This window comes from Pseudopodoces humilis, chromosome 8 (genome assembly GCF_049639895.1).
Source record: "Pseudopodoces humilis isolate 2021_Gansu_Grassland_sample_001 chromosome 8, ASM4963989v1, whole genome shotgun sequence".
Classification (NCBI taxonomy): domain Eukaryota; kingdom Metazoa; phylum Chordata; class Aves; order Passeriformes; family Paridae; genus Pseudopodoces; species Pseudopodoces humilis.
In genome coordinates this window covers 20,526,628-20,553,408 of record NC_142207.1, presented here as the reverse complement: position 1 = coordinate 20,553,408, position 26,781 = coordinate 20,526,628, and the positions used below count along the sequence as shown (strand labels likewise).

The window sequence follows — 26,781 nt, the reverse complement described above, 5'->3', positions numbered from 1 at the left end:
TTTTCTAGATGAAACAACAGACCTGTTTAAACATCACTCCATATTTTTGGATTCGAGGTAGGTAATCCTCAATTAGAAAGATCAATCTCTGTGTTACGTTTGAGAAAACAACTGTTCAGATAAACAACTGCAAGTGACAAATCCACACACTTATTAACTTGTTTTAAAGATATTTACCAATCTGAGTTTATAACATTAGCTAAGATTAAAAAAATAGATCAGGTATTTCATTAAACTCCATAGTCTTCCACTTGCATCTGAAACAAGCACAGCATTCCAACAGTGTGCAGCACTTTTTTGCACCTTACGCTTCTGCAGACAGGAGAGCAGCCCTCTGCAACACAGCCTCCAGGCCTGGGGCCTTACAGCAATTCCCCTGCACACAGTGAAAGAGGGTTTGGCACACGCACCCTCCTTCCCCACTCATGGTTTTGGGTGTTTAAGTACCATCACTGTGTAGCAGGGAAACACTGACTGACTTTGTTGCTTGTTCACGATTAAATGAAAACATGACAATTCAGAAATGGTGAATGACAGGTATTTCAGGAAATAACTGCTGTTTATTTCAGTTATTCCTGTGGGATCTTCCTGGGGGTAAAAGAATTTTCTCCTTTTTCTGTTTTATTTCTAATAGTTAGCATGAGCTTGTAATCTTGCAGCAACATCTACATCTTCTCCCAGCACTATTTTTTCCACATAATAACTTGTATTTGAGCATGCTGTTGGAAGCTGTTCATTTCATACCAAAAAGTAACAGATCTGAGTTGCATTCGGCAGTGCTTAACATTTGAAATTATTATTTATCATTAGTATGTAACATGTCAGGACCACTACACAGAGCCATTTTGCAGCAAGTAAAGTCACCACAAGTTCAGCACACCAATGATGTGTGCTCCAATGATGGAGGTGTAGCAAACCATCCACCATCACTGTCTTGTAATTACAGAACTTTAGGGGATTAACCCATGTGAGGGTCCCAGCCTTGCTAAGGCAGGGGAACATTTGCTGTTCCCCTAGATCCCTCAAGATAAGGGAACCCCCAGGCACACAGGCTGCAGACCAACCCTGTTGCAGGCTGCCCTGCATCTTAGCACAGCACCACTGGAAGAACCCTACGTATTCACTTATACCTCCCAGCTCCCACAAACTGCAATGTAGGGGAAGTGCTGCCATGCCCAGAACTCTGCTTTATTCCACTTAAAAAACAGAAGACCCTTCTGTTTGTCATTCAGCTGCTGCTCCCGGAGTATAAAGAGCTTCCACTTGAGGGACACAGAGACAGGAGGGAGGAAAGAATTTACAAATTGCACAGTAACTGCAACTCATATTTTGTTCAGTGCGTGGCTGTGAAACCAAAAATTGCATCTCTCATCTTGCACGTGCACCTGACGCTACTCAAGTATTCAATTACTGCAGGAACAGCCTTTGTAATTTATTATGAGGAACAATCATGCAACTCCCTGCCCCTCACTTTACTGTGTGGTTCCACAAAGTAAGATTCAGTGCTTCTTGCAGGAAGGCACACTGCCAACATATTGCCAATAAAGTAGTAGCACACCACACTTGTGCTATCTTAAAATACACAGCTGAATGTGCCAAGTTTCCTTATTTGGCAAAACAGCCCATTTGCTTTCAGGATCTTTGACCATCCATTTTTAGACCCAAATCATCCTTTGTATCCAACATGGCCTGCAGTCCTTGAGCATACCAACCTGGATTTTTTTCAGCAGTATATCTATACAGTTAAATATATATATTTTTTTAAAAAAAATCGCATAAAAATGTCCTACAAAAAAATCCCACCCTCAAATATGAAAACATGGTTAACCATTGTCTTGTCCTAATAGAAAACAGAAAAGGAGTGACACTAAGCTACAAAAGATACTACAGAAAGAAGTTTTTATAAATAAAAAAAAAAACTTAATCATATCATGAACTGCTGATGGATAAGATGCAAACAAACTCCAAGCACAAATCCAAATTAAATATATCCTAATCTTCTAATCTCCCAACGAGTTAAAATAAAGCAAACAACTCCTACAACTCCTAAACTTTCTTAATCAGACTGAGTAGCAGTCCTGCAGATGGTGAGACTGGAGGCATGGCTCTGCCTACCTTAGCTACAGACTCAACAACATTTGAGCCTGTCCTTTGTCAGAACCTAAGAATTCTGCATAACTTCCATTAATAACATTTCTAATTTTATTTTAATTTATATAACCATTGCTACAGAAAAAGAGCTCAACTCCACCTAAACTGTTTGAGTACTGAAGGAAAAGACTCATATTTAAGCCGAGCTGTGTCAATGGCAGAGACTGAAGGCTTTAAAGGGTTCGCTTTAAATAGAAAACATTTTATCTCAGAAAACCCCTGAAATGGTCACTTTGCTTACACTGTACCTTGTGAGTGATGCCTGCCAGTAGTACACACACAACAGCACACAAGAAAGACAAGGCAGCTAGGCCTGCATCCAGGCCCATAGCACAGCTTGGTCCTGGCACAGGCCAGACTGCAGGACCTGGGCCTCAGTTTTGTCCATGTTTCTGTCTTCCCCTCACAGTGAGCCAGGCTCTCCAGGGTTACCATTACTCACACAATGCCACCGGTATGCAAAGCACATTAGGGAGAGATAAAATAAGTAGACTTCAGAGGACTTCCAATTCCAGGACAAAGTCCTGAAAACATCTAGCCACATGCCTCCTGCAGAAAGCTATGATGTTTTCGGGCAGTGACCCAGTTAATCCAGTGCTTTCAAATTATTTCTGCTTCTGGAACTTAGAAAAAGTAATGATCCATGGCTTTCCCGATGGCTCTGTCGCTAAAACTCCCAGCAGAGCATGCTGGATACAGGGTAATAGATGGCTCACACGCGTGCTTAATAAAAGATCATACTGCTGGAAACGAGCTAACTTAAGCAAATACACCAGAACCAAAGAACGACGGCATACTTTTAAAAAAGGAAAAAAACAAAACGGAGGGAATGAAAGTCACACCTCAAATCCCAACCCGACGGATTTTATGCCCAAAACAGCAAAATGCAGCAGGTACGCTGCATTTGAAACACATTCTAAGGAGCGCAGGGATGTCCGAGGGCAGCAGCAGCCCCCGGCCGGACGCTGGCTGCCCATGTCCCGCTCTCCTCCCTCACGGGCGGCCGCCGCCGGCAGCACCTTTCGCACGCCGTCCCGCCCGGGTGTCGCTCGGGGGGCACCGCTCTGTCCTGCCCTGTCCTCCCGGCGGGGCACGGCTAGTCTCCCGACCCCCGTCCCACTGCGCGGCCAAGCGTGGGCGCCGCTAACCACGGGGGCGCTTGGCCGGCGCGGCGGGACCAAGGCGACGCAAGGTCAGGCGGTGTGCCCGGCCGGCCGCCTCCCTTCACAGGGCTTCCGAAGTTGCTTCAGCACGGGGAAAGTCAAATCCGGAGGGGACACCCACGCCACGGCCCGGCCCGGCCCGGCCCGCCGCCTCCCTCCGCCCAGCCGAATGCGCACCCACCGCACCGCCGCCCCAGGCGCTGCCCCCGCGGAGGGCGCTTCGCCGTCCTCACCTTTCCCGAGGGGCTCCGGGCTGGCGGGACCCAAGCGGCGCCGATCCCGGAGCCGGCGAGGGAGACTACAACCGGCGCGATCGCGTCTCCCGCTCCGTCCCCCGCGCTTCCGGTTGGTGCCGGGAGCCGAAGCCGCCGCCGCCCCCGCACCGCCTCGCAGCGGCGCCACCCCGCGCTCCGCGCTGGGCCCCGCGGGGAGGCGCGGCCGCCGCCGGCTCCGGGGTGCGGGCGGCGCAGTGCCCCGCCTGTAGGGGGCGCGGTGCCGGGGCAGGGCGGGCGGTGCCGGCGCGGAGCGGCCCCTCGGGCTGCGGCTGCGGCGGGCGGGGGCGAGCGCGGCCCCCCCGCCCTGGGATCATTGGCGTACGGCGCGCGTGGCCCCTCACGGCCTGCACACCCTGCACCCTCACCGGGAGCGCTGTGTGCGCCTGGCGTGAGGCGAGCGGGATGGAGCATCAGCTTCTCAGAATCACCGAATCACAGACTTAAGTTGGAAGGGACCCACAAAGACCATGAAGTCCAACTCCTCGCCTTGCACAGGACATCCCCAAGAATCACACCATGTGCCTGAGAGTGATGTCCAAATGCTTGTTGGACTCTGTTAGGCATGGTGCTACGACCACTTCCTTGGGGAGCCTGTTCCAGTGCCCAACCCCACACTGCGTGTAGGACCTTTTAATAATATCCAATCTAAACCTTCCCTGACACAACTTAAGGCCATTGCCTTGGGTTCTGTCACTGGTCACCACAGAGAATAGAAGAGAACAGTGTCTGTCCCTCTGCTTCCCCTCACGAGGAAGTAGTATCTTCAATGAGGTCTCCCCTCAGTCTCCTCCAGGATGAACAGACCCAGTGCCTTCAGCCACTCCTCACACAGCTTCCCCTCAAGGCCCTTCACCATCACTCTTGCCCTCCTTTGGACACTCTCTAAGGGCTTTATAACCTTCTGACATTGTGGCACCAAAACTGCCCTGAGCACTCAAGGCGAGGCCGCACAAGTGCAGAGCAGAGTGGGACAATCAGTCACATCCCTTGCCTGGCTGGCGATGCTGTGCCTGGTGCACCCCAGGACATGGTTGGCCCTTCTGGCTTGGACTGGCCAGGGAGGATAGCCTCTGGCAGAGTGGCTGTTTGCTTGTTGGTCATCTCTGCCAAACCTGGGAAGAACCTCTGGACTGAGCAGGGCCTGTTTTCTCAGGTGTTTCCATGGGACAAGTGCAGCCCAGCCACTGCAGGTAGAGGGAGTCCAGGCAGGGGGATGCACTGCCATGGCCACAGCTTTGGAAGCACAAGCTTCTTTCTTCCAAGATTCCTTTTTCAGTGACAGGTAGTATGGCTAAATTTGTTACCAAAATGACCAGAGGAAGGTAACTAAAAAACCCCCACTTCATTGGTCTTGTGCCATGGGGGCTGGGATGGTGTGTTCCCAAGACGTGGCATATTAAGCCCTGTCACTTGGGGTTGCCACAATGCTGTGGGTGAGGGTTTGGAGTTCCCAAGGAATAGGAAGGGAACAGGTTTTCTCCTACAGCCAGTCCTCTTTTCAGGAATATGGAAGAAGAGGAGGACTTGACTTGCAATTGTAACCCCCCCTATCTCTCATTTGTATTCCCTGGCTGCCCAGGTCAGAAATGAAACAGCCATACAGACCGCTTCTTATCCAAACATTTTAATGGCATTGAGGTATTCTACTGTTGAAGAAAACTTTTTGCAAATAGAATCAGCTTATTACTGTTTCAATAAGACAATTTACTGGTGTCACAATTAAAGGAAAAGACTCAAAATACTTGGGAGACAGTTTTTCTATTGAGGTAAGCACATAACATGGCTGTGACAGCACATTTTCTGTATGATACAATTCATCATACAAAAATCAGTGCCTAGGGCTTCTTTACTCTGAACTTCCCAGGTCGTCTCCTGCTGACTGTACATTGGGATTTTATATTCTTTGGAGAACTGCAGCTCCTTGCTATCTCTCATATTTGACTGTTGTCACATGCATGTGTAGATCTGCCATATAAAACCAGTTGTGTAGCACAATGATTCACAAAGAACTGTGCAGCATCCCATTGAACCATGTCCATTAATTGTACATCTCAAAAATGTATGGTAACAAGGCAAATAATGGAAAAGCACTTTACTAATTAATGAAATACAATTATTTAATGGATAGCAGAAGCTTTCCCCCATGTTTTATTAGTATGGCACAACTAACATCAATTAAAAATACTAATACTTTCTGTGCTTAAAATATCTTACTGAACCACAATAATAGGAGTAAAATTCAGCAAGATCTTAAGCACTCAGTGCAGAAAGTATGTGAAGACAGTAAGAAAGTCAAAAAGCAGGTACTGGTAACCCCTTTTGCCCACCAGATAGGTTCAGTATTGCCAGGACAAGAAGCAAAGGAGGTCAGCAGGCCCTGGATACTGCAGTTTCAGGCACTTCTTGTCTGATCTGCAAGCACTTGTGCTTTCTTATGAACTGATATGCTAATGAGCCTCCAGTCAAAAGTGCCACATTTTAAAGGAGCACACAAATATCAAACACAAGTCACATGAAACTATGCTCTGGAGGAGGAGAGCTGCCACATACTTAGTATCTTAAATGCTGTAACTGAAGTGTTTGTCCTTCCTGTCAGAGGCAATTGCCCATTAGTCAAATGATTTAAAAATCTCTTTGAATGTTAAATCACCTGTTTAATAGGCATTTTCCTCGAGCGCATGCATTCACAGTTCTTTGTCTGGGGATTTTTTCATGGCTATGTATCTGTAGAGCAGGGATTTACCATATGTAACTTTAGGCCTTAGTAGCAGGGCCTAAATAAACTATTCCAGAAGCACATGAGAAATGAGGGGGTGGTTAATATTTCCTATTTCAAGAGCAGGAATGCAGAGTCTGCACCAGGTAACGTGTTAACATGCCACTTGTTTAAATCATATAGTTGCACCTGCTCTAGTAGAGGACAAGTGAGAGAAAGTAAAGTCTGCACAAGAACTGTCCAGCCCCAGTGCTACACTGTTGTGAAGCTGAAACTATTACAACAACGTTTTAAACATGCATTTTGGGGCTTGTACTGTTTCTGCCCTCTGGCTAGTAAGACTGGATATGTTCAAGTTGTTTCTCCATTATCATGAAAATTAAACTAAAAATAGCTAGAAAAGATCAGAAACCAGTATAATGGCAGTTTCTTAGGAGGTCATACTATTTATAGAACAGTGAACACATGGTGGTATGTTTTCCCTCCTTTCTGAGGCAGTAAACTCAGAGAAACTCAAAAGTTACCTCTGGAGAGCTCAATCCTAACCTCAGGCTTCTTCAATTGATATAGGACAGGCAGAAAAAGAAAATATTTAAAAGCTAACAAAAGTTATTATAAAGCCACAATTGGCAAAGGACAAAGGCAATTATGGCAACTTTTAACTCAATTTTAGAGCTGAAAGGAGTCATATGAATTGTCTCTTTACATTTCATCACAAGTTGTGTAATGACACACATTTCAACATGGAAAATACAGTGTCATGCATATGTCCAGGTGGTTTAAACCATCCTGCCTGCCAAAAGCATAAGGCACAGCCCTGCCCTGCCTGTCGAGGCCTGTTCCTGCTGCTGCGCTGCCCATCTCACCTTCTGCCAGCATGGTGTTTGCAGGGCTGCACAGGAAACTGGGCTGTGCAGGAGAAGCTACTGCAGAGAAAACAAATCAGTTTTCACTCAGAGCATTATGCAGGTCATCGGGCAATTGCACAAAGACTCATGCTAACACAAAGCCAGGAAAGGAGCAAGGTCTGATAAAAACAGCTGAGAGGGGATAGAGCCTGGTAGTGCTTTTTTAGCAGCGTGGTGGTTTATACCAGCTTAAACTGTATGTGGAACTCTAGACACAGATAATTTGGAGGTGGACACCTGCTCCATATTTTTCAATTCTCCTTCAAGACTGGCCCAGAGCTCATCTCAGGCTTAAAACGGACATTTCTTTGAAGCACGGCTGTTTCTTTGGTTGCTATGGTTTGCTTCCATTTCTAGCTTAAAAAATTGGCCAGAAAACATAGTGGAAGTCATGCTTGGGATATGCTTGGAAAGTTGTACACACTGCTGTAGAAGATGTAGCATTAGTTTATGCTTGTGTTAATCTAGCTTGTTTGAGCAATGTTAGCTGCAACTACATGGTGGCATTAGGTTTATACCATTTGTTCCATCAGGTTTGTGATCTGCAAAAGGTAAACAAATAGCTCACCTGAAAGCCCTCTCTACATTATTTTTGCTTGCTTTCCAGACTGAAATACGTGCAGATATGTCCACATATGCTGCAATCACACACCTCTGCAGTTACACCCCAAAACATAACTTGCAAGATTGATTTCACAACTAAAAGAAAACTTGCATGGTACTGCTAGCCAAAAAAAGCTGCCTTTTCTTTTTCTGGGTCATTTCCATTCAGCACATGGAAAATCTAAGGAGTTGTCTTTAAATTTGGCTCAGAGGCAACCTTGCCATTCCTGGTATACATGAGGTAGTGAGTATGCACCCACAAACACCACCCTGATGCTACATGCAGTCCCCATGCTCGCACAGCCAAGACTGTGATTCCTGTTTGCTTCAGCAGCCCAGTCTTTGGTGCCCTGTGGGAAATGGCTTCTTATCGTCCTTCATGGGGAATGAAGACAGAGCTTGTACCAACCATCACCCATCTACGAGACCCATCGTTGTTGTTGTTTTCTTATCTGTTGGTTTTTTTTTTAATTTTTTAAATAAGCATTTTATGAAAGTGCCTATATGGTATATTTAACATGAAATTATAAATATATTATTAAATATTAATTAATTATAAAATTATTAAGCTCAGAATTATTTAACATAGACCAGAATTATTAAATACAGACATGTGTCAGAATATGCCTGTGTGCAATGGGTGTGAATCAAATACGTGCTTTGTGCACAATGGTTTTCAGAACTGGCAGGTTACAGCTTGTTCACTATCTTTTGATCAGGCACATGTGCAGTGTAAAAGCACATATAACTTCTACAAAAATGTCAATATAATTAGTAATGAGATAGCCATGAGATGGCAAAATATTAACAAGAAATCCAATTCTTGATTGTTTTACAAGAATGGTTTTCTTATCTTTTTCTGGCACCACAATTTTTAGCTGATCATTACACTCAGCTGTAATCCACTCACTATTACTCTGCTCAGCTACCTTTTCATTACATACTTTTAATTGTATATATATAGCTCATACTCCTTCTTATATTAAATTTTCTGGTCCAATGGACTTAATTTGTTGTTGTAATTTTGGCAGATTTTTTCTCTAGAATGTTATACAGCTTAACACTGTTTTCTTTGTTTTAGAGCTGTACTGAATTTATTGTAGCTGTGCCCATTTGTGTTTTCTAATCCACATCACTCTGAGCTCCACTGAAGCAACAGCCCCTTCATTTCTCTCTAAATTTTTTCCCAATAGATTGCTCCGTTACAGAGAGTTTGGGGAGAGGCAGGCAAAATTCTACCACCTCTGAGGACCACCAAGGGAAGATAACAACACAGAACTTTCAACAAATGATTTAAAGCATAAAATAACTTTTTCTTTATTAAACAAAGTGTTACCAAACTATTTATGTCATTTACCTTTCTTCTAAAATAAATGCAGGTATTGGAATAATGAACATTTTGGCCACCATTGGCAGGGAATTGGTTTGAATTATAAAGAAAATTTTAATTCCTTTTAATGAATGTTCCATAGTATACGGTTACTTATATTTTTTGCTACTTGTTTAACCCACTAGACATTAATTAGAAACAAATCTGTCTATTGGAAATCACATTTTTTTTCTCTTTGCATTTAGAGATTAAATAAGACTAGAAAACATCCATAATATTAGACTGCCTCAGAAAAGCCAGTATCATCTCAGTCCCTTTTCCTGTGATTCCAAAAAGAGGTAATCAATTCTCCCAAAACACAAGCACACTATTAACAGTTCCTAGTTATGACAGGAAGGAAACAAAAATCCCTGCAAACCTCTTACTAGTTTTTGGCAACAGTGCTAACTGATCAGGAGCACCACAAAGGAGTTACATGCCAGACAAGAGGAACAGGAGAAACACTAGGGCAGGAATTACAAATGGAAGGAAATGTTGTATTTCAAACAGACACTAGACAGCAACCTGCCAGTACTGCAGCCCTCAAGGGTCAGTCCTACAGAGAATGAGGACATCTAAAGAAAACCCAAGGCAAAACTGTCTCTCTGTTATCTGAGAACATCCACAATGCTGCCGACAGTAGTCCTGTGCAGAAATAATGTACACCTGTGAAAAACACAAAGAGTCGGCAAATACAGATAGCAGGTTCACTTGCTGGTTCGGACAGCATCTGAAGAAAGAACTATTTAAAAACACAAGAGGTGGTGGTATAATGAGGAAACCATGGAGAGCAGAAAGCTTATGATTATTGACAGAAGTTGATTAAGAAATGGATTATTGTCTGTTAGGATGTTGGAATATCTACTGTCACTTCTATCCTACGTATCTTTATGTAAATTTCCTTTAATTGAGGTATTCATTTACAATCATTATTTTCATTGGTAATGTGCTTTATTTGCATTTGAAAGCAAAGAGAGGGAAAAAATTAAACACGACTGGCTGACCCCTACCATGTGAGAAAGGGTTCATTTTTTGTCACTCTGACCCAAATGGATTAGGGCCAGGAAATAAAGGTCAAGCTCTTACCAGTACCCCCATGTGTCACGTTTTTATTTCATGGAGTTTCCAAGAAAAATATTCCAATTTGCGTCAGTAATTATTCATTCTTTATGCATTATCATGTCAGTTTCTGAGTTTATTTTGAATTCAGAAATTACCTTTGAGTGCCAGGCCTATTAAAAAGCAACCCTTTGTGAAATACCCTTCAGCAGTTAGATGTAAGTGATAGATTTTGTAGCAGTACATGCTCTTTTTTCCCTTTTAAGAATTCCCCCCTTCTACAGAAGTCCCCCCATCACTCGAGTCATAAACCACCAAGACCATGGCTGGGTTACACTCCTTTGTGGATTTGCAAGTTGCTGCCTTAGTTAGAAGATGTCTGAGGGCTGTAATTGCTAAAGCAGTGCACAGGGCAGGTGGGTTGGAGCCAGTCTCTCTATGCTGTTGGACAGCATGAGGTAAAAGCTTGCGGTGACGTACCCTGCATGCTCCCCTAACACTGACCACAGCGAGCAGCTTGACATCAGGTTTTAGCCACCAGCCATGTCAGAGAGCTCCCTGTCCTGTGGGAATTGGTTTGGGGCAGTGCTGCACCTTTCCAAGAGAGGCAGAAAGGTGCAGCCTCCAGCTGCTGGGGCCAAATGTCATCACCCCAGTCCAGGGCTGCCCAGCCCCACCACACTGCAATGGGAGATATCTATGGGTGCCAGGGGTTCCATGGGCACAGCTACAGCCCCGGAGGAAGGGCTCCAAAGATAAACTGCTAAAGAAGTTTCTGGTTTTGCAGTTTTAATGGTAACTTTTTAATCTGGTCATTATTTTCTTTGATTGCTAATACCTTGACCTCTGGTGACAGCTGCTGCTTATACCTGCTAAACTTTAATGCAGGCTACAGTAAAGAACATTATGATTATTTGAAAAGGCAGAGTGTAATGCATTTCAGATTAACAGTGAAAGAAAAGCTATTGAAGTTAGAGGTTCACTTTGCCATATCACTCTATGCTGCTTTCCTTATTATCAGTACAAAAAATGAAATGAGAATAGCACATCTTTTAATTTCCTTCTACTATTACCTCTTGATTTGCATTCAGAGCTCCCAGAAGAAATACTGCTGAATTCAGAAGCAGTCTATTTAAGCTGCATGGTGTTTAAAAATTGCTGGAAGAGGTTAAGGTGCTCTATATTATGCAGTTGACCTTACTAAGAAGCTGTGTTAACAATTTAGATTTATAATTTTGTTAAATTTTTTTCCCCAAGCAAAATTCATTATCTCTTTTTGCACCCCTGAAGGTTAAATCTTTTGATTTCTCTCAAACTCATTTTGTAAGATTTCTAAATTATATTTAAACTTCTTGTACTTAAAAGGTTGTTTTGCCAGTGTCTCTGAAAAGAAGCATTTTTTTGTCTCTGTCTCTTTGTATGTGCTATGAAGAGACTGTGTGCCCTCACAATATTTTACCTAGAAAGAAAGAACCCAAACCCTCCATCTGCAAAGTCCTGCAAATACATTTGAACTCTTTTATCTGGCACTATCATATCTTTGTGGCAGACTGGGTTTGAACAAGATGTCCATGGAAAATACTTTGAATCCTGCCTTTACCAAACAGTTGTAGCTTCCTGGTGTGCAGGATTCAATCCTCCCTGGACTTAACCTTTGTTTCCTGCCTTTGTCAGCACTGGGCCTGGTCATTGAGAAAAAGAACAAATCCTAACAAATCAACAATAGTGAAATGTGCCAGGGTAGGGAGAGCTGTACTCTGTAATTCTTTAGCTTCTGCAGCCCTAAACTGAAGTGTTTGTGCTCTCTACTGCTGCCTGAGGAAAAAAACATCAGCAGTGGAACCCTGTAATGCAGAACATTTTCCAAAATGCCCAAGGTGTCACCATCCTGGCTCAGTGGTCCCCAGCAGTAGATATTTATTATGGACACTGCCTCCTGGCCATCTCACCTGAAAACTCATAGTACAGTTATAACTCTGACAGTAAATAAAACAGGACCAGGAGCTCTGGGCCCTGAGACCAAGCAGCAGGAACCAGCCATAGCAGCACTGTATGGCCTGTGACCCTCAGGCATAATCATAATTTAGAACAAGTTAGCATTTGTTTAGCCTGCAGTGTTGCAATGAGGACGGGGCTGTGCTGCAGTATTTATGCTGTTCATGCAAGTGGGTGTGATGGAGGTGCAGAGCACCTTGGGTCCCACTGGAGGACTGCAGGGCCAGGACGGAGACAGGAGCAACAGCTCTGCAGTTTCCCCTGGAAATGGCCCTGCTGCACGATCCCCCACATGCAATGGCTGGACACTCCTGCGGGGGTAGCTGGCACGGGCCAAAACCAGGCCAAGTGCTGCTACTACAGCAGGATGGACCTTGAGTGGTGCTGGAGATTGCCCAGCTCCTGGAAGCCAAGCCTGCAGACCAGCCGGAGAGTCAGCAGCAAGGGGGTGTCGTCAGTGAAGCAGGAACAAGTTGTTACTCACAGCTGCGAGCACAGGGTGAGTCAGGATGGACATTTCGACATTTCGGTGTTTCTTGAGTTCCTATTAGTTCTCTCCTCTAGTGCAACAGTTGCTTAGACTTCCTACAGCAAGAGCAATATATTGACAGCTGCCTTCCTGTTATAAAGTCAACACAGGGAGCAAGGGAAGCTCAGGACAGATCCTAGAGCCAGAAGGTAGTTTTATTCATCTAATCTCTAGGTATGTAGACAGTGATCAGAACCATAGCAACTATCTGAGCCACTTGAATGAGTTAGATACTGAGATAGCAACACTTGTTATTTATACAGCGCCCTTTATTGGAAAATTAAAAAATGTCAGATACCAGTTTCATTGAGTAGGTAAACTGCATTCATTTGTTGATATGGAGGTGCCATAAAACCTCTCTTTGTATCACTAGGATACAACTACACGATAGAAACTGTTGGCAACAAATAAGTAAGAGTTAGAAGTTCTGAAGAAAAAAAGAATAAACCTAGGGGATAAAAACATACTAAACAGATGAAGAATTGGTCTACATGCAGAGCCAAGCCAAAACTTGGCAGCTTTATAAACCAGCTAACATAGAAATAAATGCAAGTCCAAACAATAGGAACAAACCTGGAACAAATAAAATCATGAACTCAGAAATGTTACCAACTGATTGCAAAGATAAAAATGCCTGTTAAATTAATTGTGTCCCTGTAGTTTATTCTACTGCAAACTTTGCTTCTGGCAAGATTCTGAATCTGAAAAAGCCATATGAAGTATATTCATTGAACAGCACAAATGGAAATAAATATTTCTCACTTGAAATAATAAGACACAAATCTGTCTCTATGTTATTAGCTGGTTTTCCTCTGAATCATCTTGAACTTCTAGTCAGACAGCAAAGTTAAAATAAATTATTTCATCATGCTGCAGAATATTTCTTAACTGTGTAATTCTTTCCTTTGCAGAATGCAGGTACCAAGCAGATTGTGATTCTATGTGTCACCATTTCCCCAGTGACTCTTAGCTTTTGCAGAATTTGTGTTTCTACTGAAATAATGCAATTATTTTTATAGATAAAAAAAATCTTTATGTGTGTATACTGGTTACACAGTCCTGCTCAATGCCAAAAAAAATATACTCTGTGTCCAAAGCAAAATGTAGACTATATCAATGAGTCATCTCTGAAGCTCAATTATGAGATAATAGTTGCAACTTCTAATTTCAGTCTTAATCAGTTTTATGACATCCAGCTTAACAGTGCAGAACCAGTGTGAATGCAATAGGAAAGACTTTTGCCATTTGAGCGTTGTCATTCCCTTGGCATGCACTTGGCTGCTATCTGGGCTTGCCCAGCAGCAGTACAGCCATCCCCAGGAGCATTCAGGAGGGGAAAGGACACATGCCAGCCCACCTCTCCCCTCATGGCTGCAGGCCCTGAGAGACCTCCCTCCTGTGGCCATCAAACCCAGAGCTCTCTCAAGTGCCATATTAGCCAAGATCTTGAGTTTGCCAGCCTGAGGTAAAATCTGCCCAAGATAACTTGTAGTGCTCACATTAAAGGACAAATAAGTCAGATGGCTAAAATTAAGAATATATCCCTTCTTTATTTAAACCCTTCCAATCGAAATGTTTTCTCCTGAGAAACAAATGAGCTAACAAGACCATGGTGTTGCCTCACTACCAGGTTGCCATTCCCCGTGGCAGGGATGGATCTGACTGGCTTTAATCGCATTGTCCACCTCTCAGTGCATGAAGGCCAACTGTGGGTTTGAGGACCAGCAAATTACAAGCCAAGTCTGATACATCAGCCAATTAGTAGAATTGGTATTTATGCAGGAATGAAGCTGAAAGTGCAAATAAGGCCAGTGACTAAACCTTTCCAGCAATTACATTTAATAAGGTACTGCATGTTATTTACAGAAAAGATAGATCACACAATTCTACATGTAAATGCACACAGAGTGTGAAGACAAAAGCTGCACTCATTACATGCTAAACAAAATAAATAAACCAGAATTATTTTGGCACAATAACTATTACACAAATAAATATTCTAGAACATAATAAATTGACATTTATTTACAGTCTATTGAAAGTGCAAATAATTGGCTGAAAACTAAGATATTTGTAAATGTGTAAGACCAGAAAATGTGTTAACCAGCCATGATTAATTCTAGCTGAAGTTTAAGATTTTAATGTCCAGGAAAATATTCTCTTAAAATCCATTTGTGCATATTGTGCTCTTTTTGAACCAGACCTTTGCTACCTTTTAACTGAATTTTTTAAAAACCTGATTGCAAATTTAAAAAGAAGGAAGTAAAATGTATACACTGATTAATCTATTTATTCAAAATATTTTCAGTCTTGTCAGTTTTTTGAAATGGCCACACTGCTTGTAGTAGCAGACAATATGATTAAGATTAGGAATTTTTAGTATTTGTTGTATTTAAAACAGAAATATTTGCAAGTCTTCTCTGAATGGAACTATACCTTGGACTGCTCTTGAACATACATTACTCCATCTGATCATTAAATCCACTTTCTACTGCAGTTAAAAGTAGCTGAGCAAGCTAAACTGATGATCAGTTTTGGTCCTTACCTGAAGCATAAATCATGAAATACAGATTCTTAATTAGGGAGAAGAACCCACTACCTACTACTAAATGAACTGTTACAAGTTTTTGTGCATTTCCCACTAACTATTCTACCTTTTGCCTTTTTTAAAATCCATGAGATATCACTTACTACACCTTAAGATGAATTAACAGTTCACAACATGGCCACCCATACACCTACAGTGCATAAATTCTTCCTCAGCCAAAGTTCTCCAGCAGGCTGGTACATTGTGCGTTGCCTAAGACCTTAGAGTATGTTTTTGCTTATTTTTGTAGTGGCAGTGCAGTAGCAGAGAAAGTGAAGTTCTTAACAAGTGACCTTGAGAGGATAAAAGATCATTTCTCATCATTGCTTCAAATGTTTACGCTCGGCGCGGTTCCAGTCGGTGAGACATCTGTGATAAAGTTCTCTGGTTGTCAATCACATTTAATTGCCGCACGTAGCTCCGAACATCCTGATGGTTTTTATTAGTTAGGGCTGCATCAGGATCTGGTGAAAGAGAAATGATGTAGGATTGATACACATAAATGGACAAATGCCTGAACAAAATGCACAACTCCTTACAAGCTGCCAGAGGAAAGACTAGATCCTGGTGAGTTAAAAAGGAAATATTTAGAAATTGCTCTCTTTGAAACCTTTCCTCCATATCTCACGGTCTTTCTGGTTACTACCCCCACAAATTAACTTTTCTCTTGGACATCCTTGGCTACATTTACTAAAACTGATGGTCCTTGGTTACAGTTTTATACATCACCTTATCAGTCATTAGCTATAAATTATACAGCTAACGAGTACAATTTAAAGCTGCTCATTTGCTTTTGAACCAGCAACTTTCACAGATTCAAAATTATGTAATTGATTTAAGCCTCTTTTCATGCAATATTCTCATTTCTAGGTCAGTATTAAATATTTGTAACAATGTAGTGCATAGTGGCTGCCCCATTCAAGCCTTACTACCTGTTTACATTACTTAACCACATTATACCTACCCCAGTAGCAGTTATGGAATACTACAGAGTTAAATTCCAAACATCTTCAGCCTCATAGGGAACAGCTTACAGTGTAATGTAATACCTGTTAGGTAATTTAAATTCAACTAAAAAATGATACTGAGGCATCTACAATACATTACACGTACTCATACACAAAAAGCATGGAATTTAGATCCAGTAGATCTATATACTGACATTTTGTTGTATCATGTATACTGAAAATCTGCTTCCATTTCTAAATATGTAGAGGTCTCGCCCGTGCTTAAAAATCAAAATTAAAGACACAAAGCCAGAAAAACCTGGATTATGGAGGGGAAAAAAAATCTCTCTTAATTTCTACAGTTCTACAGAAATTTCTACAGATCTTCTACAGTTAAGCTTTGACTCACATGGAAAGAAACTATTTTTAATAAAAATACAGTTTTATACTATTTATTCTGTTGTTTGAGAAAGAGGAAGGGTGCTGTGAGTCAAAATGGATGAAGTGCTGAGGAAATGCCCATGTGACTGAGACTGGCAGTACACCTCAATGGGATGAGGCCCACAGAGAAGCCTGTTTGACCATACAGCTCTGTCATCCTACGTAGCCTCAAGCAAGTTCTGGTAATGATACTGACAAACAGGTTTTAAATTCACTGCCTTATGCAGTTATGTCATTTATAAAGGTCATGTCTCCAGACTGGTTTCATATTAAAACAGCATTTATCTAAGCAAGTATCTGTGTGCTGCTGCCTGCTAGACTTATTTCAACCACTTCTGAATCCAGTGGCTAATTTCAGCTGGCTCTAATCTGACAGGTAGACACCTCACAGATATTCAGTTCTTTCACATGCATGGAAAAGAGATAGAGGAGAAGGGATTTATTAGAGATTTATTAGAGCTTCCTGAGGGATATTTCTCCCTGTGAAACATCACAGGATCCAAACATGGAAGAATCACTGGAAAGCAGGCTCTTCAATTCTGGTACACACAGCATTAGTTGTAATTACTGTAGCTACTGATGATAATGCCAATGGTACAGATGTTGTAATACACTTACTGAAAGATTGGCTTCGGCAGAATTTCACTGTCCTGACAGTGTTGGCAATCATGCGCTGGAAGGAAAACATGGGATGCAATCAGAGACAAGCACTGTATTTCATCATTTAAACAAAGCACCTAACTGTGCCTGAATGTGAAGACACATGCCAATAAAAGCAGTCATATGAATGAAAATATAATTTTAATGCTGATACTTTCATATATAGGGTGTGATTTGCATTTACACAGGCTTTAAATCAGCATGAGTATAATTTACATGCGCTCAGAGAACTCTTTCCCTTGCCTGAATGCTGTAAAAGGCCCTAAGTAAGAATGAAAATCAGCCCCTTCAATGTGCATTTCTTTGATAACATCTTATCATATTAAAAAGTAAAAGGAATACCATGGAGTATATACACATTAATTTAAAGACCATCAGCTCCAAACAGCAAAGCCATTTCTAGAATATATTCAGCAATTAAAGAGCTTTCACTTTTTATATAAACTTGAGTTTAAAATGTGGTCCTTCTGGAAGATGACAGTGTAAATGAGCACGTGAGGGTGATTCCACTGGCAGAATGCTCAGTCCCTAGGTGAGAAGCCCACTGTCAGTACAGTGGCCTGCAGCTGAGTTTCATAAACAACTGTTACACAGTGTTACTTTGCTCAAGTGTATCTAACCCAATGTGAAAAGTGGATTCACTTTTGGTGGACCTTTTTACTGACAATTCACCAAAACAAGCAGAAGTCCCTTCAGTCCTTCTTGGCTGTGCTTCCTCTTCAGCAAAAAAGACATAATTTAATTCAATTCAGTTTCAATCAATACACTTGCTGTGATAAATCAGATGTTATTTTACAACACCTTTTATGAAAAGAAATTAAGGCAAGGCATAAAGCAAAACATTAGTTCTGGACTGTAGAATTTTAACAGGTTCCTGTGATTAGCTCCACAGAAATAATTCACCCACTAGTATGGGGCAGAATTAGTTGTACTATGTAATGTCAAATAAACTGAAACTTCAGCAGTAAGCTAGACAGTTTGATTCAACCACTGTTATAAGGACAACATTTGTTTCAGTTGCTTTTGTTTAGGTTAAGAAAAAGTAGAGGAGGGAAATGCTATTCTCTATCAGACCCTAATGTCTGTGTTCCAACACAGCTACATATTCTAACACAGGGCACTCTCACCAGGCTGCTTCATACATTATGGAAATATTGTGTGAGATTAACAAGCTAATTAGTCATAAACTCTCACAAAATGGAATTATATATCTCTTACTAGTGAACAATAAAGCCTGGGGTATATGTTCCTCTAAATTCATTACAATCTTAAATGAAATCACAATTATAACCTTAAATGAAAACATTACAAATGAAATAAGTTTATGAAATTTTTCATTCCAGAAGTGGGATGCACCAGTGTAAGACATTCCTTACACAGACCTTTTAATGTAATGTCAAATACAAAAATGGGTTGGTTGGTCAGCGTTAAGAAACACTATGATATATCATGTACTAAATGTTTGTTGATTACACCTTGTATTATGAAATGAAACTGATCTAAAATATGTTAATTTCAAAACACAGTTTCCCAAAAGATTTAGGGAATCTGGGTATGGATCTGCTTATGTTGTTCTTAAAGTCATATGTATCTACATGTATAATTCAAGTAGGAGTAAATTTTACCCAATTGTAATTTTCATACTTCTCTTCAAGCCATTATTACTATGCAGATTTTCTAGGGCATTTACCTTGAAAACATTCTCACAGGTGCTTAGCATTAAGCACATGAATAAACTCCAATGACTTCAATGGAACCTCTTAAATGCTCAAGATAACTGGGCTGAGACAGAACACACCACGTGTAACAGTGTCGGTTTTTCAGTCTGACCCAATCAAATATAAATCAAAACAACACAAGCATATAAACATGACTGCTTCACATCTCTATGGCTTCATATTTGGCTCTGTTATGTGATGCTTCTATTTTGATTTATACCAGTTCAAAAAATACTCATCTACAATAACTGTTTCAAGGAGAGGTCATAGAGTTGAACTGCATCAGCCAACACAATGAAGTTTCGAGACTGCCTAGCTTCAAAGGAAGTTTTGCTAAGGACACTTCATTTTTGGGAAGATAGCTAGCTTTGCTTGATGTGCTTTCTAGATGGATTGTTAATACACACCCTAATTTTTCATACCTGTAAGTGTTTAGGACTTGAAGCCTCATCTCATAATAATCTTTGGAGATATTATCATTTAGCTTCATATATGAAAATTTAGATTTATCCAAAAAAGTGTTCTTTGGAATAATTTAACTCTTTTTTCTCTTGTGGAGAATTTGTTCTCAAAAAAGCACAGAACATTCAAAATAAACACTGTAATGCAGTACTCTACAGAAAGAAAAATTATGGGTGTGTAGTGAAGGTTTTTAAAGAAGCTTTTGCTATTTTCAAATTTACTATTATGCAGGCTCTACAAAGCAAGGAAAATGGAAGTGGCAACAGACTTGTCTGGCTTATGGTTAAAGGCTGAACTGCCTGGCTTCCTTCAATTGGCTGAAAGACTTCATTTTAAGGGGTTCCTTTGCCTTTCCTGAGGATAATGTGATTCACTCTGTGCATTCAGAAGTATCCTGGCAATGATGAAATACAAACCAATGAGAAAGTGGGTGTTAAGGCTGAATAAATGGAGAAACTGTGGCCCAAAGACAGCATCACAAGCCAATGGGGACCATTATGTATCTTTGAAGAGCTCTTCTCATGTTACTTTTTTTTCCAAGTGCTGTTCTACTGTCTCATAATGTCTAAGCTCCTAACAGCTCCTCTTTGTAAGGTACAAAGTGAACAAACAGGTTATGAAACAAAAGTGAAATTTTCTGTATCTTGTAGATAAGTTAGATTGTCTTCTTTTGATGCAAGAAAACCAGAAACATGTATAGAAAAAATGTTCAGATGGAAGTTTAATTGCCTGCTCCTTACAGTTTTTCTTCAAATAGAGGATTACCTCTAGTCAATGCCTGAGAAGATTAACCTCTCTTTACCCACAGTGCTAAGCAGGACCACAATCAAAAAGCCATACAAACCTAAATTTGGATCTTTCTGAAACAGAACCAACTGCATAATATAACAAGTAATGGCTACTACCAGCATGCTGTGTATACACAACAATATCCTTTCAAGTTTTACAGTCTGGAATTGTGGCAGCAGGCCAGCACATTATCTTCTAATCCTTTCCAAACCCAGGTTGCTAAATATTATAAATATTCATATATGCCATTGAAAACTACTAAGGGCTTTAGTCACACACTTTTTGCATAATCTTTATGTTCCAAAAATTAAAGAATGTTTGCCTTTTTTTTTTGCATATGGATAAGAGTGTGAATTACCTTTTGTTCTTCTCCACAAAACCTGAAAACAAATATGCACAGATTCTGTAATCCTCTTTTTGCACCTGAAGGGTGAAGAGGCTTGATAGGAAGAAGCATCAGTGGTCAGCACCATGGCACTATCTTGTGCTGCCATGGCAGGTCAGCACTTTCTGAGTTTTTTCCTGACTTCTGCTCCCTCTACAGGTGTTATTCCCGAGATAATGCTGGGTAATGTCATATGGAGAAGGTGCCACAGAAAGTAATCTCTGTTCAGGCTCTCTGATGATTTGAGAAATGGCGCTGGTAAAGTTCCCAAATAATTGCACCTTCCCTTTGTCTACAAATACGAAATTCTGCGCTGGCAGTAAGAGTGAAATTATGCAGCTGAGGTTTGAAAAAAGGAAATCAGTAAGTGGTCAAGAATGTGAAATACTGCCTGTCCCTAAGGAGAGTCATGTCAGTACTTTCCTCACTTTCCTCTCTTTCCCTGCCAAGACTTAATTCTATGGAAACACTTGTAAATTTTTTCTAAATACATGGCCATGGTGTATATTGCCATGTGCTGCAGGTTGCAGGTTATCCTGTATCTGCTAAATGATACAGAGTTTACAGGAACTATTACTACTGGTGCTGTTTGGGTGCTTGCCTTCACCTGAGAAGTGGGTCATTCTAGATCACAAACTAATTGTGTTTGCAGCCTACTGCCATCCTTCTTTCATCAACTTTCACATACTTGCACCTCTCAAAATGTTCCCCACCTGCCAAACTAAAATGACAGTATTTAAAAAGCTTTATAGGTTTTGCTCCTCTGTAACAAATATGTCTTCAGTTACTACACAGATGAGTCGTCTAAAGGCACGCTTACAACTAACATGTACTGTCAACTCACCAGGGGAGAAGAGATGCAGGTGGTTTTGTGTCATGGCATATATGCCAAACTTAGAATGTACATCTGAGCAACACCATGGTGGAAACAGCTTGCAACCTCTCCCCATCAGTTTCTTGCAGTGAGGTAATAAAAGACCTTCAATGAAGGTAAGTAAAAGACCTTCAATACTTCTCTGAAACCATGTCTTGTTTGCTATTGAAGACAAAGCCATTTACTAAAGACTTACACTACAAAGACCAGTAATTTAGTCGTTTTGTCTACTTACTGACAAATATATAAATAACATTTTCCAGGCTGGATTTTAAGGCTTCATGCAATGGCATGAGTAAAGAGCACAAATACAGTGCAAGTACAAAGACTAAGAGCATACCTATTTCTGACATGTTCAGTTCTGTTTACCCACATCTTGTACAAACCAAATGGGTCTGTTTACAAACTTTCCTCTTTACCCATAGCTGTGGCTTTGCCACACGCGGTTACTCTCTTTCCTAGCTAGGTGAAGACAGGTGGCCCTGTCTTCCCACTCCTCACAGCCTCCTCCAGATAAGGCATCTGTGGGGATCAGGAGATGGGGAAGGGGAAGAAAGTGCAGGCAGTCACAAAGGCAGCAGCAGGTAAAGCTCAATAATGCTCTGCAGAGTGATGTCCCCCTACTACTGCCAATATCTCAGTTCTGTCACTCCACCGCTGAAAAGATCAATATATAGGAAAGCCCAGAAGGAAAAAACTTGGTCTTTTCTTTGTTAGCTTGAGTTGCTAAAAAAGACTAGGCTAATGTGGTTCAACACCATCTGTCTGTTTTTCCCTTCTTCTCTAGATAATTTTGTTCAATTTGAAAAAAGAACCCAGAGTTTTCAAACACAAGAAAACTCCTACCAATTTTCTGTGAAAACAGATGGCTGTGGACAAGAGAAAGATTGTGTATGTGCCCTCCTGTCTCCTTCAGGAAAAAGGCTGTAGTGCAAGTTCCTATGTTATGACAAAAGCCTATTCACACAGAATTCCCCAGCTATGAAGAAACAACACATGCCCCAGCCACGAGGAGAGATCTGAGAGAGCTCAAGCAGCCATGAAACACAAATGTTTAGGAAACCAGGCCTTGCTGTTTCTGGCACTCAGAGAGCCCCTGGCTCAGACACTGCTTGACAGCTCCTGCATGTTTTAAGATGCATCATTTAATATAAACAATAACAGAAACATCACAAAGAAGAAAAGATTTAAAGGAAGCTGTTTCAGCTGAAGAGATGCCACTAGATCAAACTTCTACTTTTGGCTGCCAGTTACAGGAATAAAGTTGTCAGCAGCACATCAGCTGTCGGGATCAGAACTCTGTGGTGAGAATGCAGACGCAATGCCAGTGGCTGTTCTTAGTTTCATCACTGTGCTTACATGACAGTCAGAGGGACCCACCTCCTCCAGTGGCAAGTGGCACCCCATATATTTTTACCCAGATATTTTTATTCATAAACTTCAGCAGACATAAAAGGAAACAATCTTCCAAAGAACCAAGATGTTTCAGAAAAATCAGTAAGAGTGGCTCCCAGCAATACTCTTAAGGAATCTCCCTCTGCTTACGACAGAACATCACGCAGCAGAACAAACAGACAGAAACAACAAACAGGACATGATTCATTTGAGAAAAATCTGGTTTCTACTTTTCTCATAAAAATAGCAGAGTAACGTCACAAAAACACCTTGGGCTTATTCTTATTTAAAAGAGAGGAGAATTTATCTGAGAGTTATCTGGCTGAGTGGTCTTGTCTTCACAGTTTAATATCTGGCAATTATGTGTGGATATGACAGTTTTAAGTTTAACGCAAGTAGGCGGCAGCGACTAAGGTTTAACAGTAGGCTTTTCTTCTTTGCTTGACCTGATGACACATGCAAAAAGCTAAAAACTGCCAGGTCCACAGTAGGATTTGAATGAATTATGTGGGTGGAATTTGAATACAGGTTGCTCTGAACAGCTATGGGTTGAGAGAGGATGTAAAAGCACCATAGAAGCATGCAGAAGAGCTAGTGAAGAACAATAAAAACATAAAAGATATACTTGTAGTAAGGCCTGGAGAAAAAGCAAGAGTGAGCTTTTAGGTGGAGTACCAAAAAAAAGAAAGGCTTAGAATACTAAAAGGGAGAATGTTTCTCTTTCTGGTGAGTTAAGGAACATGAGACATAATATTGATTCCTTAAAAAATATGCAGCATCAAAAATACACCAACTGATCTTCACATTCCTCTCCTAAAGAAAATGATCAAAACTGAGATTATTGGTACTACATTCTTGCAGCATAAAATATTATTTACAACTTTTGGGTGCTACTAGTAAATTCTTCTTCTGGGGGTAACATTCATTTGAAAATAAGACAGTAAGCGGACTAGGGTGAAGAGGGCAGACATGCAGCAACTTAGATATAGATCAGTTTAAGCTGCTATAAAGTTCACTCTTGGCCTTGGGAGTGCCAAAATGTGGTACAGAGTGGTGCAGAACTATTCTTAAATGACAAGCCTGTGTTGAACTTCTGTCTGTGGGAAGTGCTCACAGGAGAGCTCCTCCCTCCTGTAATGGCTTTTACACAAAATCAAGCATAAAGAGCTTGAAGCACAGAGCTCTGTGGCCTGTGGATGTACCAGCTCTTCTGGCTCAGGAGGTGTAAAATGGCCAAGTGAGGTGTAGATGTTGGAGCCAACCACAGAACCATGGCTATAGCAATGCAGCTGCCATTCCTTCTGGATTGGAGGTGTTCCAACCAAGTCTGAGATCCCTTTGTGTTCCCCAAAGTATTTACTATCTATACTGTTATATCTATACCAAATTGGAACAGGCAGTCCAGAAAAAAAGTCCTTTTCTGCAGGTAGAAGGCTCAAGGCCTTTGGAAGGAGATGGCAACACAGTCTGCATATGCAATTACAGAATGCCATTATTGCAAAGTGAGGTCAGGCCCTTACTCAGGCATTAGCACTACCATTTACTTACAAAATGTCTCATCATAGTAAAGGGCTATTTTCACCCAAGGACAGAGGCTGTCCTGGAGCTACAGATTAAAATCTAAGAGAATTCACACAGAGTGATGATTTTCACTTTTCTGTGAAGTTTTTTAAAGAGCTAAGAGTCCTCCTTTTTTCTCCTCTGCAGTTACCAGTGCTCAGAGGGTCAGACAAACGCCTCCACAGTGCAGCGGAAATAATTGCAGTTATGTAACTCCAGTGGAATGGAGTGGTTCTGATTACTGTACTACTAAGAACAAGCGCATATAGCTGCCAGAGGAAATGCTCTAGCATGGCTGCTGAATGTCTGAGAGGAAACGGCCTCAAGTTGTGCCATGGAAGGGTTAGACTGGATGTGAGAAAAAATTTCCTCACCTTAAGGGTGGTCAGGCATTGGAATAGGCTGCCCAGGAAAGTGGTAGAATCACCATGCCTGGAAGTGTTCAAAGAGCGTGTGGATGTGGCACTCAGAGAGAAGGTTTACCAGGGAACTCAGTGGTGCTGGGCTAACAGCTGGACTCAGGGATCTTGGAGGTCTTTTCCAACCTTAGTGGCTCTGTGATTCTACTATTTACTGCCAATGCAATAAGTCAGGTTTGGTTTTGCTAAGCAGATGCCATAGCTGGGTTTGGCTAGCACAGGTTCTCAGATACAGGTGTCATTAACCACACTAATGAGGAACATGGCCTTAGCAACCAAGAAAATGTGTTCTCACTGCAGAGAAACTCAAGTTTCAGTTGAGACTTCTGCAATGGAAAGTTGCCTGCCTACAGATTTTGACAATGGTGTTTGAAATGATAGCACCTTAGGTGCAGGACTTCTATCAAATTTGAGCATATTCTAGCCTTTTATCATTGATTCCCCTTTCCAGTATGAGAGCAACCAATCCACAGACAACTCTGTTCATTTGGCAAAGAAAAGAAGAAATAGGATGTTGTGCAAGTTATTTTCAATGCTTCTTTCATTCTCCAAGGAGCAATGCAGAACTATCCCAGGCTGAGACAGTTCAGGCCTGTTTGAAGGAACAGCAGATAAAATCACAGGTTGGTCCCAAACTGGCTGTTAAAAAGTGTCTCTCTGCTTCCTATCCCTGATGCTCCCTCTCCTAGGAAATATTTTGGCTGTGCATGGCTCACTGGGCAGTTTATTCTCCACCTCTGTGAAGTTTTCCAGAAAGCCAGAGGCACTAGGCTCTGTGTACAGTGCAGGCTATTTTTGCCAGTTTGTGGCCCTGCCTTCATTTTTTCTAGCCCTGGATGTCACTGTTGAGAAGCTCACTCTTGAAGAGGTCAATAGGGAGGTCTTTTTAAGTGTTCTTTCATATATGTCATATGGAGTGGTTTATATACATATACATACCATTTTTTCGAAGTTTACTAGATTGTCAGTGAATGTCTTGTTTCCCTCATGAGTAAACGTCATGTCTGTACAGAAATAAAAGACATATAAAAGCCATTTCTGAATCCTGGCCATACAAAACAGCAGAATGTTTTATCTACCCTTACAAAAATTGTAGCAGCTGTAAAAGTAAAATGTTTAGCTTTTAATTTGCAGCATTTCTGAGACTAATAAAATTGAGGTAGGATATTCAGATGTACAAAAGCAGTTTTTCTTTTCTCTGTGTCATGCTTTTCATAATGGAAAAAGATCATACCTCACACTGAGACTGATTTTTGCTTTTTCTTGCTGCTACTCTTAGCCTTCAAATATTTGACAAATAGCTTTCAAGTTAATAATTCTGGTAACATCCAAGCTTACCTTTTATAAGCAATGGCATGAAAGGAATTATTGGAGGGTCCAATTTAGCTACAGTTAGTCTGTAGGCCCTATGGTTTCTTGATGGATCCTTACAAAAAAAGAGAAATAAAATAATTACTGATATGTATTATCATATGTATCAAGACACTATATGCATTCACTTAGATGTCATGGCATTTATTAAAAACATTATTTTTTCCTGTGATTTTAAAAGTGCATCTGCAAATTCAGACACCTTTTATCATTCTCCTGGACTGGTTACATGATGAGAATGCAACCACTAAACACAAACATTTTTTCATGCCAAATAGCAAGGTAAGATATGATTATAAAAACATTCTTCATAAAAGAAATCACACATTTTTTCCTCCCTCCTTACAGCTGCAAATCCAGTTTTGCATACATTGTAGCACAAAAATGTATTGCCTGGAAAAATCC

General features: G+C 41.1%; 2 protein-coding genes across 6 annotated transcripts in view; both read right to left on the bottom strand.

Moving 5' to 3' along the window:
* MAP3K20 (mitogen-activated protein kinase kinase kinase 20) overlaps positions 1–3,684 on the bottom strand; it is an 88,223-nt gene extending 84,539 nt beyond the window's left edge. For both annotated transcript variants that reach the window (XM_014249423.2, XM_005519804.3), the window contains exon 1: positions 3,548–3,684. The gene's annotated coding sequence lies outside the window, so the exon portion shown is untranslated. The remainder of the gene's footprint in view (positions 1–3,547) is intronic.
* A 10,897-nt stretch (positions 3,685–14,581) lies between these two features.
* Positions 14,582–26,781, bottom strand: part of RAPGEF4 (Rap guanine nucleotide exchange factor 4) — a 145,136-nt gene continuing 132,936 nt past the window's right edge. For all 4 annotated transcript variants that reach the window (XM_005519803.3, XM_088058877.1, XM_088058879.1 and 1 more), the window contains 4 exons: positions 26,344–26,431; positions 25,945–26,009; positions 17,362–17,416; positions 14,582–15,819 (listed from right to left, as the gene is read on the bottom strand). In XM_005519803.3, coding sequence (XP_005519860.3) covers positions 15,692–15,819; positions 17,362–17,416; positions 25,945–26,009; positions 26,344–26,431 — 336 coding nt within the window. In that variant the 3' untranslated portion in view covers positions 14,582–15,691. The remainder of the gene's footprint in view (positions 15,820–17,361; positions 17,417–25,944; positions 26,010–26,343; positions 26,432–26,781) is intronic.